We start from the raw sequence: 17,628 nt of genomic DNA on the forward strand, positions 1-17,628 counted from the left end.
TATCTGGGAAAATGGGAGGAACAGGCTCTTAGCCCATAATGGCTGAATGATATGCCCTGATTATCTAGGGCCCTGGGCCATGGAAGGAGGTTGAGGGACAAGTTTGATAGAAAACAAGTCATTTACTCTGTCTACAACCCTGTGGTCTCTGTAAGTTTGGTTATATTGCTCGAGCTGATACAGAGAATTGAAATTTCCATTATTCCATGGGATGATCAAACAAGTCCAGATGATAATAAAACCATTTTATAATGAACAGCTTCCTTTTACCATAAATGGCACAGTGCCAGATAATCTACTTATTTTCTTGTTAAACATTTATTGCATGTTGATTAAAAGTCCCATATTGTGCTAGACACTGAGAATATTAAAATAAATGAGAGGAGTTCTTGCCTTCAAGAAATTCATGTTCTGGTAGGAAGAAGAAATAGTAAACCATTGCATGATATGATCAATATATGTTATAAACACTAAATGTAACAGAAGTTTATAAAAGGCAGAGAATAATCGATTGAACCTGGGTGAATAATAGGGGAAGAGGACTTAAGAGCTAGATCTTGCTAGATGGTTTTAAATCAAATGTTTGTTTTTCTTCTAACATGAGTATAAAGCATTAATTAAAGAAGATCTGGAAAATGAAACTAAACTGAATTTTCAAGGATGAGTATATCAGGTTAAAAATCTTTTTAAAGAAATCAAATGATTCTTTTATTTATTCATTCAGTGAGTATTTATTGCCTCAGTCCCATGATAGGTTCCACAAATGCTCAAAGACAACTGCCATTAAAAAGTAAGCGTAGGGGGCACCTGGGTGGCTCAGTGGGTTAAAGCCTCTACTTTCAGCTCGGGTCATGGTCCCAGGGTCCTGGGATCGAGCCCCGCATCAGGCTCTCTGCTCAGTGGGGAACCTGCTTCCTCCTCACTCTCTGCCTACTTGTGATCTCTGTCTGCCAAAAAAATAAATAAAATCTTAGAAGAAAATAAAATAAAAAACCAGGCTTCTTCATATTAAAAAAAAAAAAAAAAAAGTAAGCACAGGAGAGGCTCCTGGCTGGCTCAGTCTGGTAGAGCATGTGCCTTTTTTATTTTTTTAAGATTTATTTATTTATTTGACTGAGAGAGAGAACACAAACAGGGGAGTGGGAGAGGGAAAAGCAGCCTTCCCACTGAGCAGGGAGTCCCATGCGGGGCTCGATCCCAAGACACTGGGATCATGACCTGAGCCAAAGGCAGATGCCTAACAACTGAGCACCCAGGCGCCCAGAGCATGTGACTCTTGATCTTAAAGTCCTGAGTTCAAGCCCCATGACATATAGAGCTTGTAATCAATCAACAATCAATCAATCAATCAATCCTTTAACAAAGATAAAAGTAAGCACAGGAGGCTTTGGCCGTGAGGTTACATCTACACTGAATAGATAGAAAATTCTGCGATTTACACTGGTAAACCAGGATTATATTAAACACTTTCTTGATTTTATCTACATTGTATTTGATATTTCAGAATGTGAAGGACACGAGACACTCCCACAAATGTGTCGGACTTTGCAAATGAACAGAAATCTACCACAGACAGATCTCTGAGAGCTCCTCACAGTTTGCCTGCAGATTCCCCTTCCCCTCCCTCCCCCTGGAGGATTACCCAGGATTTGGGTGGGGGAAGAGAACAAGAGTGCAGCCAACAGATCCTCTGCCGTGGCGGATAGAGCCTGAGAGTCCCAAGTCCTGTTTCTTCCCGTTCCTCTAGACGTCCTTTTGTAAGTCCGGTTATGCGCCGGCTCTGTGAGGAAAAGAACAGATGCCTACCAAGTTGGGAAGCCAGAACTTAGGCAAACAAAAAAGCAGGGCAACTCAGACCAGTAACTGTGGAAAAGGAAGATCGAACAGTCTCCAGGTACACCCATACTTTATTGTAACGCTCGCAACAGCTCTATCAGCTCAAGCGCGGGAAGGGGTTCATGGACGAGGGTGAGCAGCTTGCGGGGCTCACAACACGGAATGTGCCCAAGCCACCATTCGCGCCGCTCCGCCTCAGCCCGGAAGGGGGCGCGGGGCCCCCTCAGGGTTCCGGCCCTAACGCCCAGGCGCGTGCCATGGGCACCTCCAGGTTTCCTCCCGGTTCCTCCCCAGCCCGGTACGGCGCGGGGCACCGGGCCTGGCTCAGTCCTAGGCCTGCGGCCCGCACCACGAGGGCTCGGGGCCCCTACCGGCGCCCCGCCCTTGGCGAGGCCTTCCCTCCGCCGCGGAAGGCGTCCTGAGCAGCAGGCTGCGTCCCGACGCTGCCCCGCGTGGCCCGCGGAACTGCCCTCGAAGCCCCTCCCGCCCGGGCTCGCCTCCGCCCGCCCCGGGGGTCCAGCTCCCCGCGCCCCGCTGGCCGGCCGACCCCCTCCCGCGCCCGGAATCCGGAAGCGCGCGCTGCAAATGCTTCCGCGGCGCGACGCTGGGCGGTTGGTCCCGCCGCCGGTCCTACCAGTCGGCGCGAGTCCGGGGGCCGCGGCGTCGGGCAGGTCGCCGAGGGGGCGACTCGCCGGGCGTCTTCCCCGGTCGCTCTGTGCCCGGAGCCCGGGTCTGCGGGGCCGTCCAGCCGAGGGTGCGGGCGCGGGGGCGCCGGCGGGCTTGACGCGCCGCCCTGACCTCTCGGGGGTCGACGGCCGCGCGGCGCCGCCGAGATGTGCTCCACGCCCGGGCTGCCCACGCCGGGGGCGTCGCTGGTCCTGCGGGTGTCGTTCGTGGACGTGCACCCTGAGGTGATCCCCGTGCAGCTTTGGGGGCTGGTGGGCCAGCGGCGGGAGGAGTACCTGCGGCTGAGCCGGGAGATTCAGGAAGCGGCGGCCACGCGCGGCCCGTGGGCGCTGGGCGGCGCCTCGGCCTCACCCGGCGAGCTGTGCCTGGTGCAGGTGGGGCTCCTGTGGCACCGCTGCCGCGTGGTTAGCCAGCAGGCGCAGGAGAGCCGCGTCTTCTTGCTCGACGAGGGCCGCACCATCACAGCGGGCGCGGGCTCCCTGGCGCCGGGGCGCAGCGAGTTCTTCCACCTGCCGTCGGAGGTGCTGGGCTGCGTGCTGGCCGGCCTGGTGCCGGCGGGCGGCGGCGGGGGCGGGGGAGGGGGCGGTGGCGAGCCCCAGCACTGGCCGTCCAGTGCCGTGGACTTCCTCAGCAGCCTGCAAGGCAAGCAGGTGCACGGGCGGGTGCTGGACGTGCTGCTGCTCCATCGCCTGGTCCTTCTGGAGGTTCCCGGGCTGTTCCAGCAGATGCAGGAGCTCGGGCTAGCGCGGCAGGTGCCCGACAGCCTCTTCCGCTCGCTGCTCAAGCGCTACCTAACGGCGGCCACTGCCGGCCTGGGCTCCGCGGCCCCGATCCTCCCGCGGGTCCCTCCAAAGCAGGAGCAGCCTGGCCTGGATTACTTCTACCCGCGGCTGCAGCTGGGCGTGACAGAGCCCGTCGTGGTGACCCAGGTGTGTCACCCCCACCGCATCCACTGCCAGCTCCGGAGCCTCTCGCAGGAGATCCACCGCCTGTCCGAGAGCATGGCCCAGATCTACCGGGGTTCCACAGGGGCCGGGGATGAGAACTCTACCAGTGCCACCTGGGAAGAGAAGGAGGAGAGCCCAGACAAGCCTGGCTCTCCATGCGCATCCTGTGGGTTGGACGGACATTGGTACAGAGCCCTCTTGCTTGAGACTTTTCGGCCCCAGCGCTGTGCCCAGGTGCTCCACGTGGACTATGGAAGGAAGGAGTTAGTGAGCTGCAGCAGCCTCCGCTACTTGCTGCCTGAGTATTTCCGAATGCCCGTGGTGACCTACCCTTGCGCTTTGTATGGACTCTGGGACGGTGGGCAAGGCTGGTCTCGGTCCCAGGTTGGTGACCTGAAGGCCTTGATACTGGGCCAGGCAGTGAATGCAAAGATTGAATTTTACTGTTCCTTTGAGCACGTTTATTATGTCACCCTGTATGGAGAAGATGGGATCAATCTGAATTGTGTGTTCGGAGTCCAGTCCTGTTGCTTGGCAGACCGGTTCCTTCAGAGCCAGGGAATGGAGGAGGAGGAGGAAGAGCGAGAAATAGCTTTTCAGTCTCAGTCTCCTGCTGAAGAAGTAGATGAGGAGATTTCACTCCCAGCCTTAAGATCAATCAGGTTAAAGATCAACGCCTTCTACGACGCCCAGGTGGAGTTTGTTAGAACTCCTTCCCAATTTTGGATTCGGCTGAGGAAACACAAAGGCACTTTCAGCAAGCTGATGAGAAGAATGTGCAGTTTCTATTCCTCTGCCAGTAAGCTGGACGGCGTAGTTCTGAAACCCGAACCCGATGACCTTTGCTGTGTCAAATGGAAAGAAAATGGGTATTACCGGGCCATGGTCACCCGATTAGATGACAAGAGTGTGGATGTGTTTCTAGTTGACCGTGGCAGTTCGGAAAATGTGGATTGGTATGACGTGAGGATGTTGCTTCCCCAGTTTCGGCGGCTGCCCATACTGGCTCTGAGGTGTACACTAGCAGATATTTGGCCCTTAGGGGAAAGTTGGAGCCAGGAGGCCATTTCCTTTTTTAAGAAGACTGTGCTCCACAAAGAATTAGTTATCCATGTCCTTGATAAGCTGGATAATCAATATGTTATTGAGATTCTTGATGAATCAAGAACAGGGGAAGAAAACATTAGTAAGGTAATTGCTCAAGCTGGTTTTGCCAAGTATCAGGAATTCGAAACCAAGGAAAAGATTCCTGGAAATGCCTACTCTCCAGGGCATATTTCAAGCCACTTTACCAGTGAGAATAACAAAATATGTCCTGCCAAAAAGGCAGAAGTAGAACAGAAAGCCAAGAGGGATAATCAGACTGCATCTGTTTCAGAAATTTTGAGTGAAACAGCAGTAATTACAGATATTCCAGTTGGACTAGTTGTGCCAGAAAAAGAGAATAGAGTATCTGTTTATTCTCCTCTTATAAGGAATTTCTTGGAAATTAAGCCAGGCTCTTCTTGTAAAGGAGAGCTGAAAGTTGGAAGCACGGTAGAAGTCAAGGTGTCTTATGTTGAAAGCCCTGGCTACTTCTGGTGCCAACTGACAAGGAACACCCAAGGATTTAAAACTTTGATGTGTAATATCCAGGACTACTGCAAGACAACAGCTACTTCCTATGGGGGTACCACCCCTGCTTGTCTGGCAAAACGAACAGTAAATGGAAAATGGTCCAGAGCTGTGATTCGTGGAGTACAATCTGCAGAGCATGTCAAAGTCATGTTCGTAGATTACGGAGACAAAGAAATGGTATCTGTGAAGAATATTTACTCAATTAGTGAAGAGTTTCTTAAGGTTAAAGCCCAGGCTTTTCGGTGCAGTCTTTACAATTTAATTCAACCGACTGGTCAGAATCCTTTTGCTTGGGATGAAAAGGCAATACAGGCTTTTAGTGAATTTGTAGACAATGCCTGGGAAGAGAATCTCGAATTGAAATGCACAATATTTGCTTTGGCTTCAGTACAAGATGAAGAACTGTTTAATGTTGTGGATTTGCTCACACCTTTTCAGAGTGCCTGCCATTTTTTGGTAGAAAAGAGACTTGCAAGACCAGTTAAACTTCAGAAGCCTTTGGAGCCCTCTGTTCAGCTACATTCTTACTACTATTCGACACATGATATGAAAATTGGAAGTGAAGAATCTGTGTATATAACACATGTTGACGACCCTTGGACATTTTATTGCCAACTGGGAAGAAATGCGAGTATTTTAGAACAGTTGTCCTGTAATATTACACAATTAAGTAAAGTTTTGTTGAATTTGCAGACAACTCCCTTGATCCCTGGAACCTTGTGTCTTGCCAAGTATACTGATGGAAATTGGTATCGAGGGATAATAATAGAAAAAGAACCAAATAAAGTCTTTTTTGTGGATTTTGGAAACATTTGTGTGGTAACAAATGATGATCTTCTTCCAATACCAACTGATGCATATGATGTCTTACTTTTGCCCATGCAAGCTGTGAAATGTTCATTATCTGACATTCCTGATCATATACCAGAAGAAATTACAGCATGGTTTCGGGAGACTATTTTAGATAAGTCATTGAAGGCTTTGGTTGTAGCAAAAGATCCAGATGGAAGACTGATTATAGAACTTTATGATGACAGTATTCAAATTAATGCTAATATTAATGAGAAGTTAGGGATACTTGGCTACAAAGGTAGGACCAGAAAAAAAAGTGTAGCACTCCTCGCTACAACTGAAACTCTTGAAATAAAAAAGGAAAATATGAAATTGTCACCTATACAGTATGTAAGTAAATCCACAGAGAACAAATTCTGTAGTATGGAGATCTTGGGAGAATCCTACAAATCTAAGATCAGTTCAGCATGTAAGGACACCAAGCTTTTACGAAGTTCAACAAAGGCAAACTTAGTCACTCAGTATCAGGACTCTGTAGGAAATCAGGGTAATCAAGTGTGTCCAGTAACACCAGAAAAGAAAGAAGACAGTTTTGCTGAGCCACCTTTGAAAGCGAAAAAACTAGAAGCTACTCCTTCAGAGAGAAAAATAGGAGAGTCCTATAACAAAGATTTGCCTCTAAAATTTTCTGACTTCCCCCAGAAGATTATAATGCCTGGCTTTAAAACAGCTGTGTATGTTTCTCATATAAATGACTTTTTAGACTTTTATGTTCAACTAACAGAAGACGAAGCTGAAATCACTCATCTTTCAGAGAGATTAAATGATGCTAGAACAAAGCCCCAATGCTACTCAGGTCCACCTTTGCAGAGAGGAGATGTAATCTGTGCCATCTTTCCAGAAGACAATTTATGGTATCGCGCTGTGGTCAAGGAACAACAACCCAATGACCTTCTCTCTGTACAATTTATAGATTATGGCAATGTTTCTGTGGTTCATACTAACAAGGTAAGAAAGCTTGACCTTATGAATGCACTGTTACCAGGATTGGGCATTCATTGCTCCTTGAGGGGGCTTTGGGTCCCTGAGATTTTAAAATGTAAGGAAATGATGCATTACTTTTCCCAAAGGACAGATGAGGCCCAAATAAGATGTGAATTCGTTAAATTTCAAGACAGATGGGAAGTTATTCTTGCGGATGAACATGGGATCATAGCAGAAGATATGCTTAGCAGATATGCTTTCAATGAAAAATCTCAAGTAAGACTTTCTGATCAAATAATTAAAAGTGCCTGTTCAAAGTCTGTCAGCAAAACCGACACTGACACTTCAATGTTTCTCAACTGGTATAATCCAACGATGAGGATGATAAGAGCTTATGCCACCGTGATAGATGGACCTGAGTATTTTTGGTGTCAGTTTGCTGATACTGAGAAACTTCAGTATTTAGAAGTAGAAGTACAAACAGCTGGAGAACAGGTAACAGATTGGCGAAGTTGTGTCCCATGCCCTCATATTGGAGATCCTTGCATAGTGAGATATAGAGAAGATGGGCATTATTATCGGGCACTTATAACCAATATTTGTGAGGATTATCTTGTATCCGTCAGACTTGTAGACTTTGGAAACGTTGAAGACTGTGTGGACCCTAAAGCACTCTGGAACATTCCTTCTGAACTTTTGGTGGTCCCCATGCAAGCCTTTCCATGTTGCCTTTCAGGATTTAACATTTCAGAAGGTGTGTGCCCTCAAGAAGGAAATGACTACTTTTACGAAATAGTAACAGAAGATGTGTTGGAGATAACAATATTAGAAATCAAAAGGGATGTTTGTAATATCCCTTTGGCAGTTGTTGACTTGAAAAGCAAAGGTGAGAGTATTAATGAGAAAATGAAGAAATATTCTAAGGTTGGTATTAGTAGCAGTGATCTGTCCTATGAAAAAAAAGACCCAACAAAGGGAACCCTTGGGTCCCTCAGTCCTGAGGTTAGACTTAAGAAACCAAGTAGTAAAGCTGGACAAGAGAAAACCCCATATGTAGAACCATCCACAGATGAGCTCTCTGAAAAAGTTGAAAAAGGCTTGAACATTCTTGAAACCAAGCCAACGAAATTGTATGACCCTGACACGGACAACATTTTTGAAGCTTTTGAAAACTCAGGCAAAGATAAAATTGGCCCCGAGGTACTGGAAGGTAAAATACAATGCCATCTGGTTGACAAGGCTAAGTTTGATGATAAATACCTCATGGCAGGATTTAACACGTTACTACCCCAGGAGAGCCAAACAAAGGAGATGTTAGAAATGAACTCCCTTGAGGTGACCCTTTCCCCTGATGATGAATCCAAAGAGTTCCTGGAACTGGAATCCATTGAGTTACAGCATTCTCTTGTCGGGGACGAAGACAAAGAAGAGCTAGGCCTGGTGCCTCCAATAGTGCCGTTGTCCCAGGGTTGTGACCCAGAACCCATCCTGCAGCCATTTACAATGCAGCTTTCCCTCAGCTGTGACTCTGAGAAGCAGCCAGAACTTGAATTACCCACAGCCCAGCTGTGTCTGGATGACAAAATAAACACTTTGTCGCTAAGAGTTGGTCAGATGGCCCAGGAACCCACGTGTGCAGAAGACACAAGAGAGCCAAGTTGCGTGGAGTGTTTCCAGGACCAGCATGGGTCACCGTTGCACCTACATGCAAAGGATTGCCATCCCAACATGCAGATTGAAACCAATATATATAAAGAAGAGTTTATAGAGTATCACAACAGGGATGCCATTTCATCATTGACATTGTTCTCTGAAGAAGAATCCAGAGCGGGAAGGAAGCACCATAATGCTTTACAAGACCATGTCTCAGGTAGGAGATTTCTCTTTATTTAACTTGGTGTCTTTCAAAAGTACTTATTTATCTTAAAGATAATGATAATCTTGGGGGTCTTATTTTTTTAAATTAATTTGGGGACGGGGGGAAGGTTAGAACCTGAAAAGAAAATCAGATCTGGATTTCATGAAGGGCATCTTAAATGGGGGGGATGAAGTTGTGAAATCCATGTAGGAGCCCGCCGGATGAAATGCTGAATTATTAACACTGTGTTTACAAGTAGATGGCCTAAAATCGGTGTCTCCAAAAAGCAATTATGTTTAAAGTGTAAACAAGTACGCTCCAAAATCAAGAGTTTATGTTTTTTTGTAGGTCTTAAAAAAACAGGGTTCCTTTGCTAAGCACTACTGTGGGCATGAATTGATAGGGATCAAGTTTGCAGTTTTCAAATTTAACTGTTTTGCTTTATGCATATAGCTTGCTGTTGTTTTAGAAACCCCTAAACAAACACTAGATTTAGGGAGCTTATACTAATCGGACAAAAGAACAGCCATGAGTAAATATTGGAGAATTTTTTTTTTCATTAACTTTTTCATGAATTACATTTACTGATATTTTCCTGGCTCCTTAATAAGATTTAAAAGTTACATGAAATGGTTTTTTAGATGACCAATGTCAGACTTTGCATAAGTAGATTTTTATATTGTTAAATTTGGACCATCATATAAAAGAGAGAAAACAGTGGTCTGGAGAGAATGCAAATTACCATAATCCCACCATTGATAAAGCTGCAAAGCACTTGCTTGCTGTCCTCTTTTACCGTGTCTCTGTGTGTCTGTTTACGTACGGTTTTAAAAACTAAACCCAAATCACATTATCATAGTGTCGAATCCTGCATTTTAATCCCTTAAATATGCTTTCAAAATATTTTAATTCTATGGTATGCCACTCCGTGGATATACTGTGATTTATTTAAGTATCACCGTAGATTTTTAGTCCTCATCGCCATATTTTAATAACAAGAGGTGATAACTTTATGATAATGTCTGCTGACTTGTAATACGCTGCTTTGCTAAAGAAGTGGCGGTTGTAACTGCTTCCCAGACCACATGTAGCCACAATATCCAACTTTTGAGAGAGAGAGTTTCAAAGTCAGGAATCTGATTCACATCCTTAAAAAAACCACATCACATCGTGGGGGTGTTTTTTGAAGAGAGCGGTAAGGAATTCTATTGGGAAGGGATACTGGAAGAATTTAAAGTGAAATCCAGGAAGAGAAACAGATTCAGACCATACATGATGCTGGTTATATAGTAAGTGCAGATTAAGAAAATGCTCTAATAGTGTATCTACGTGAAGGGATTAAGAGGTATGCATTGAGGCTTTATTCAATTTGGCAGCTCAACCGGAGAAAACCTACACTCTGAAAGGATTTGCTGTTGGATCTGCATGTGTTGTGTGGTCAAGTCTAAGAAATACATGGTCTAAATGTGAGATTCTGGAAATCACTGAAGAAGGCACAAGGGTAAGTGAAGTGGAGGTACTTTATCTCCAAATGTACTAGGTGACTGTTAAGGAAATGTTACTGAAATTTACCAGACTAGAAAATGCAATTGAATAGACATTTACTGGATCATTCCCCCTGATAATTTGTTTCCCTGCAAAAGTCATTTCAAAGTTCAGATAGAAGCATCCTAGAAAGAAACCATCTTAGGCTCTTTCTCCTCCCATACTTCTGAAGTCTTATCAGTCACCAAATTCTACACTTTCCACTTCTTGTCGCTTAGTTTTAAACTTTTTGATGCCGAATGCCACTGCCTCGGCAAAACAAGTCCCTTGTTTTACAAGTAGATTACTCTATTATCCCTCAATCTGGCTTATTTCTAGTCTTCCTTCAGCTGATTCTCTATAGTGCTAGTGTGAAGACTGTCACATGCAAGTCTGAAGTCACATGCATTCCTGTGTGTAACAGCTGCTGGGGCTTTCCAGGTCCTAGTGCTCCTCCTGTGATCTGAAGACCACCAGTATCAAAATCACTTGCTGTGTTTCTTCGATTGGAGATCCCTAGACCTTGCCTTGGCTGGCTGATTCAGGATTTCTGGGGGTAGGTCCAGGAATGTACATTCTTAGGTCATTAAAATTTGAGAACCACTGGTCTAGGGTAGAAAAGTCAAGCTCATTAACAAGGGTCTTATGAAAAACTGGAATCCTCTAGGGTTGAGTGTCCATTGTCATCTCTAGTCTTATGTGGTTTTTTTTAAGATTTTATTTTTAGTTATTTATTTGTCAGATAGAAATCACAAGTATGCAGAGAGGCAGGCAGAGAGAGAGGAGGAAGCAGGCTCCCTGAGGAACAGAGAGCCCAATGCGGCTGGATCCCAGGACCCTGAGATCATGACCTGAGCTGAAGGCATGATTTTAACCCACTGAACCACCCAGGTGCCCCTCCAGTCTTATGTTTGTGTTTTATTACCTTATATTAAATAGACATCAAATTGCTTGATTTCTCTTATGTATACTATTCCGCTTGGCTTCTTTGCTCTATTTAATAATCCAGTTCTATTCACTTGTATTCTATCCTTCTTCCAAACTGGTTAATTTTCACTTATTTTTGAAAGAGTTTCATTTTGCGATGCTTCTTCTGTGAAGCATTCACTAGCATTATTTTCTAAATCTCTCCATCTTGGGATACCCAAGGCAGGTAAGCATCTGCCTTGGGCTCAGGTCAGGATTCCAGGGTCCTGAGATCCAGTCCTGCATTGGGCTCCCTACTCAGAAGGGAGTCTGCTTCTCCCTCTGCCCCTCCTTCCTGTTCATTCCATCTCTTGCGCTCCTCAAACAAAATAAATAAATAAAATATTAAAAATAAATAAATAAATCTCTCCATCTTTTCACCCCCCTCCAAATACCTTGGCTTGATATCTATATTATATTCCTATTCTTCCTGCTGCAGAAGTCTGTACTTCCTATATTGTATTGTAACGCTCTGCTTGTAGGTCTGTTTCTCCATAAAATTTTGAACTTTGTGAGATCTCATTTTTAACCATCTTTGATCTCAAGGCATAAATACACAATATGTTAATTGAATGGAAGTTCTGTTGAATTGAAACGTAATATTGAAGTTTAATAAAATTATTTTCATTGCCTTTTGAGGTATTTCATTTGAAGAAGGATTGCTATGGTCCACAGATCAAAGTTTTTGGAAACTCCCAGTTTTTATTAATTTCTCTTTCTCTTGCAGGTTATGAACATTTCAACTGGTGCGGAGGAGATAGTGAACCCTGAGAATGTCTGGAATGGCATACCCAAATTGGATAAGGGTCCATTTGAGGTATGGAATTATATAACTATTAATTCATGAGAACATTGTCCTTCATTTTCAAAGGTGACTTAAGCTATTTCCAAAGCCCTTGTGTTTGGGAATAATGGAGGAAAAAAATACTAATATGGGGATAACAACAATGAAAAACAGCAGTAACAAAATCAATGATTCTGAATTTTATGCCAGGTAACCCTTTGGGCAAACTAGTTATTACTGTTCTACTCTTTGGGGTTTTGGAGAGATTTAAAAAATTATGATATAGATCCATTCAAGACAAAGAGGTTGATTGATTTTGTTTTCTTTCATGATTTTTTTTTCTGTTTATATGGAATGTAAATATATCATCTGTGTATTTTGAGCATAGTTGATTTCATTCTGCATATAGTTTTATACTCTATGTTCTTCATTTAAAATGATATGGTGGGTAGTTTTCATGCCATTATAATATCTGGGCATTTGAGTTTATTCTATTTGGAGTTTATTGAAGTGCTTCATTTAAAATTGGCATCTAATAGTTCCAGTACCTGATCATCTCAGGACTTACCATTTAATGATTGGCTTGAAAAATGATGAACTTTTCCTGGTTCTTTGTATGTTGAGTAATTTTGGATTATGCCCAGAGTGTCTTGAATATTATGTTGTAAAACTTTGGATCCTGTTAAAATCTTCTAGAAAATATTGAATTTTTTTTTTAGCATGTGATCAACTGTTAGGTTCATACCACAAGTTCTGTCTCTCCTGAGTTTGTTGATTCCAGTGTCAGTTTACTTTAAAAAAAATAAATTTTTTTTTAAGATTTTATTTATTCATTTGTTGGAGGCGAGGAAGAACACAAGCAGAGGGAGAAGCAGTCTCCCTGATGAGCAGGGATTCCCAATGTGGGACTCAATCTCAGGACCCTAGGTTCGTGACCTGAGTGAAAGGCAGACGCTTAACTGACTGAGCCACCCAGGCATTCCTACTTTTTTTTTTTTTTTTTTAAGATTTTATTTATTTATTTTACAGAGAGCAAGCATGAGTTGGGGGGAGAAAGAGGGAGAAAGAGAAGTAGACTCCCTGCTGAGCAGGGAGCCCAACATAGGGGCTTGATAGAGATCATGACCTGAGCCGAAGGCAGACACTTAACTGACTGAGTTACCCAGGCCCCCTCTTTCCAGAATTTTTAGCTATAATCAGAGTGAGAGAGAGGCTGTAGTTGGTTCATTCTACCTTGGCTGCAACCAGAAGGCCATAGCTGCATAATATGATATGACATGAATGGTCAGTCACTTGTTAAACCATTTCTCCTAGTGGTGCACATCAAGGTCATTTGAAATGTTCCACTTTGAAAAATCACTGGACATCTCTACCTTCTTATATTAATTCCATGTTTTTGTTTACTTGTCGGAAATGACAACTTGTTTCATTTATGTTACATTAGCAGTTCCTAAAACTTTCTTTTACATTCTGATCTTTACCATTCATTAATTTTCAAGTATCTACAGCCACAGATAGATACATACAAGATTCTGTTTGAGTAAACTACCCTATACCTGCCAAATAGAAGGTAACCATGTAAGACAACTTAAAGCATTCATAAAATAGTATAGATATATAGGTATAACTCTGGCCTTACATGGTTATTAATGATATTGAATTGAATCTTTCCTCAAATTTGAAGAAACTTACATATGTATCTACAAATGAGCTGTGTTCCCTTAAAAAGTGGATATTGTGAGGTATTAAATTATGTATGACTTTTCTGGTGATATGTCAAGGCACTGTGTTCTGGGAGTCTTTCTGATTACATTTTTTTTTAGAAATTTTTCACATCTGAGTGATGTCATTTCATTGTAAGAATGTCTCATGAATTGATTTCTGTATAGGCCTCACGTACACATACGGTGCTATTATTTGTTGAAAAGAATACGGGAGAAATGTCCCTCTTCATTAATTCTTTAATAAAGGGTCTGTGGCTCACTACCATGGATAATTTGTTCAAATTATCAAATTATTTCAAATCTTTGAAAAAGACAACCAGAGTTGTGAGTTTGGGAGCTAAAAATTAGAAAATGATACTTTTCCCAGTGTGGGATGTTCCAGAGAAGTGAGTACTGGAAAGATAAAACATGTACTTGGATGATTCTTCACTGTAAAATCGAGATTGTCATACTTTTAAAAGGATATGTTTTTCATTGTTTACATTTTTCTGGTTTATCTATGGTCCCCTTTCTGATTTTAATCATTTTGTGTCTGTAACAAAAAGTCAATAGTACTCCAAAGGTTTTTTTTGTGGGGCTATATTCCAAACAGGAGGAAAAGATCTTTTACTTTGTGTCATTGGATGATACTACAATTGGAGGTCACTTGTGTTTTTATTTTTATTATTTTAAGATTTTATTTATTTATTTGACAGAGATTACAAGTAGGCGAAGAGGCAGGCAGAGAGAGGGGAGGGGAAGCAGGCTCCCTGCTGAGCAGAGAGCCCCATGGCTCAATCCCAGGACCCTGGGATCATGACTTGAGACAAAGGCAGAGGCTTTAACCCACTGAGCCACCCAGGCGCCCCGTAACTTGTGTTTTTAAAAGAAAATTAACTTTTATCACCAGCTTGCTAAGTCTGAAAGATACCATTATCCTGAATCCTCAAATAAAAATGGTCTATCAATTTCCTTAGATGTCAGTAGTAGAAAAAAAACCCACAGCTCTTTAGTTAAAAATATTAAATATGCTTCTGAGGATAAATAACCAAGAAGAGGAGTTCATGAAATGTCATAAGAAAACTTTGTTGATTGAATTCATCTTGAAAATTACATTGTGAATTTGATAAATTTATATTTTAAAGGACTTTTAAGAATTTTCTCAGTGTTTATTAGCTCATACATTTCAATGATCTTTGCATGTGAAACGATGTCTTGGAATTTCTTTCTGGGTTTTTAGCTTAGCTCATAAGATTCGGTTTGTTGGAAGTTACTAGTTATTGCATGATCTTGTTCATAAGCAGCACACTGGTTCTTAGCATCGAAGTACACTGAGAAATCAGCTCTGGGAGGCTCTAGTATTATTTGAAACATACATACTAAGGAAAGAGAACAAAGGGCTTATTTGGTTATCAGCTTGGCTAACATTCTAGCAAAATATAAAATATGCCAATTTTAGAGTATTTTAGAGAAACTTTGTCTGATAATAGGTAGAGTGTGAGAACCAAAATACTAAAAGAAAAAAAGAAAAACAAGGACAATCTCCATGGGATTATTTCTCCATAGAATAGTTCTCACCATTTTGAGAGGACATTCAATTTGTTGTGGGAGCACTATGTAAATAATTTTCTTGTTTCTTTCTTTTTCAACTTGAAGGTTTTGGGTTTTTTTTTTTTCTCCCTCTTTCTCTCTCTCTCTCTTTTTCTTTTCTTCCAGAAAAGGGGTCTGGAGGTGATCTAGATTTAACAGTGGATCCACAGATGTGGCTAGTCTGCCGGTCAGGAGCTGCTATTCCACCAGTGGCATCTCACCAGGCCAATAGAGCATCGAGCACGTCGAGAGCATGTAGTCCCAAGAAGCTGCCATTTTTGAAACCTCTGATATGCACGGAAAACCAAATAGATCTCATTGTGACTAGGCAGCTTACTTATAGTGGGGTTGCTGTGTATATGGATCTGGGATCTTCTCCCTTTAAATGTGTTATATTCTTAATCAGTTAGGAGAATTTATTTTGCTAAACAGTTGGCTAACACATTACTCAGATTTCCAAAACAAACAAACAAGCAAAAAAAAAAAAAAACCCCAAAACCACCCCAAACCCTATTTTTGTTTCTTTTGAATACAGTATTTAAATTAAAATAGAAAATTATAGGTTTATGACAAGTATATCCTCTGATGTTACTTTGGGGGATGGATTTGTTAGCAGGAACTCCTCCCAATGTTTTGTTTTGTTTCTGAAGCTTTATCTTGTCTGTCTAGTTAAACATTTGACTAATACTCTGTTTGATTTTGGATGTATTCTAATATGACCCAAGATTTCAATAAAGTTTCTCCTGAAAGGTGTGGTGGTTTCATTTTATTAAAAAGGAAATACGATTCTGGAACATCTGTAGTTGTGGATTATCTGTAGTAATGGAATCACAGTTCTAGAAATGGGGGAAAGCAGTAATCGTCAATATTAGCTCTTACAGGTCAGTCCCTCAGTTGGTGCTTTAAATGCAAGTCTTATTTAATTTTCAACTGCAAGGGGCATATCAATATTATCCATAGTTTACAGGTGAGAAAATTAACGCTTTTTAGAGAAGTTACGGTAACTTATCTAGGTCAAAGAGCTGGAGAGTCTCAGAAACCTGATCAAACCCAAACCCAACCAACTTCAAAGCCCACTCTGTTAAAACAGGGTTCGTATAGGTGGTGGTACAGATCCAGCTGTGTGACACTCTCAGCTGTATGCTGCTAACGAGATAGGTGACCTGCACAGGTTATACAAGGTCTCTGAGACTCGATCTTCCTCATCTGTCAAATGGGGATGATAAAACCTTTCTCAAAGTGCCTTTAAGACTGGAAATAGTAGGGACGCCTGGGTGGCTCAGTTGGTTAAGCAGCTGCCTTCGGCTCAGGTCATGATCCCAGCGTCCTGGAATTGAGTCCCACATCGGGCTCCTTGCTCCACAGGGAGCCTGCTTCTCCCTCTGACTCTGCCTTCCACTCTGTCTGCCTGTGCTCGCTCTCTCTCTCTCTCTCTCTCTCTGATAAATAAATAAATAAAATCTTAAAAAAAAAAAGACTGGAAATAGTGTACTTTTCTCTGCAAGATACCCAGTGTGTGCACTAGGTCATTATTATATTTTAAAATTTTAACTCACTAAGTCTTCTCTATGGTTATATTCTCCTTTAGCATCTGCATGGCCCACTGATAAAGGATTTTTTAAAAAATGCTACTTAATGAGACATCAGGACAATTGGAAGGGTTATCCATTTTCAAAATGAGTAAGGGGGTTTGCTTTGTGCAGGTGGGGGAAAGAGGCACATCTGAAACATAATCAGACTCCCAAAGCCTGGTGGGGGAGCAGTGAGAACTAAGGACATTGAAAGGTGGGTACAATAAGTTTCAATAAGTAGAGAGGTGAGGGTTTTGCAGTAAACATAGTTGAGGTAGAAAGCCTACTGCTTGTCCCTGGGATAAGAGGAGACAAGTTGGGTTCACACCTACAGGTGATGCAGCTACAGATTAGTGGCAGAAAAGGTCAGAGAAGATACCTTAGGGCCAGATTATAGAAAGCCTTCAGTTTCATGCTAAGGAGTTTACTTAACACCTAAAAATTTTTAAAATCAGAATGGCTATAGGATAGAAGATTTCTCAAAATGAGCGTTTTTGCTCTGTAAAACACTTAAGATAGCCTGAAGTATCACATCAAAATACATGGTCACTTATTAACTGAGCAAAAGGGTGGGGATGGAGTGGTTAACCCGGCTCTCTGTGAAACCGAGTATCCCTGTTCCCACAGGCTTGAACACGTGTGGAGAATTCACAGGAACCAGACCACCACTAAGGCAAAATATACTTGACTCATAGTGTCACACGCTTTTATATTCCTCAGGAAACAAAACCCATTTCCCTTGACTCCCAGATATATAAGGAAGTTTTGA

The 17,628-nt window shown here is 42.5% G+C and overlaps 1 protein-coding gene across 2 annotated transcripts; it reads left to right on the forward strand.

Moving 5' to 3' along the window:
* The first annotated feature begins 2,579 nt into the window (after window positions 1–2,579).
* On the forward strand, window positions 2,580–16,041 carry TDRD6 (tudor domain containing 6). Of its 2 annotated transcripts, none has more exons than XM_059178166.1 (4): window positions 2,580–8,733; window positions 10,098–10,222; window positions 11,939–12,028; window positions 15,355–16,041. In XM_059178166.1, exons 1-4 carry the CDS (start codon window positions 2,670–2,672, stop codon window positions 15,436–15,438), a joined length of 6,363 nt encoding a protein of 2,120 aa, XP_059034149.1. In that variant the 5' UTR covers window positions 2,580–2,669; the 3' UTR covers window positions 15,439–16,041. The 2 variants fall into 2 exon arrangements, with proteins under 2 accessions (XP_059034149.1, XP_059034150.1); XM_059178167.1 differs by having other exon boundaries at window positions 15,415–16,041.
* The last annotated feature ends 1,587 nt before the right edge of the window (window positions 16,042–17,628 follow it).

Source organism: Mustela lutreola, chromosome 6 (genome assembly GCF_030435805.1).
Source record: "Mustela lutreola isolate mMusLut2 chromosome 6, mMusLut2.pri, whole genome shotgun sequence".
Taxonomy (NCBI): Eukaryota; Metazoa; Chordata; class Mammalia; order Carnivora; family Mustelidae; genus Mustela; species Mustela lutreola.

Bases quoted from the DNA above. Each gene is read 5' to 3' on its own strand.
- TDRD6 (XM_059178166.1), top strand. From the start codon at position 2,670: ATGTGCTCCACGCCCGGGCTGCCCACGCCGGGGGCGTCGCTGGTCCTG. The intron at 8,734-10,097 runs GTAGGAGATTTC...TCAATTTGGCAG, and splicing joins TTTACAAGACCATGTCTCAG to CTCAACCGGAGAAAACCTAC. The intron at 10,223-11,938 runs GTAAGTGAAGTG...TTTCTCTTGCAG, and splicing joins TCACTGAAGAAGGCACAAGG to GTTATGAACATTTCAACTGG.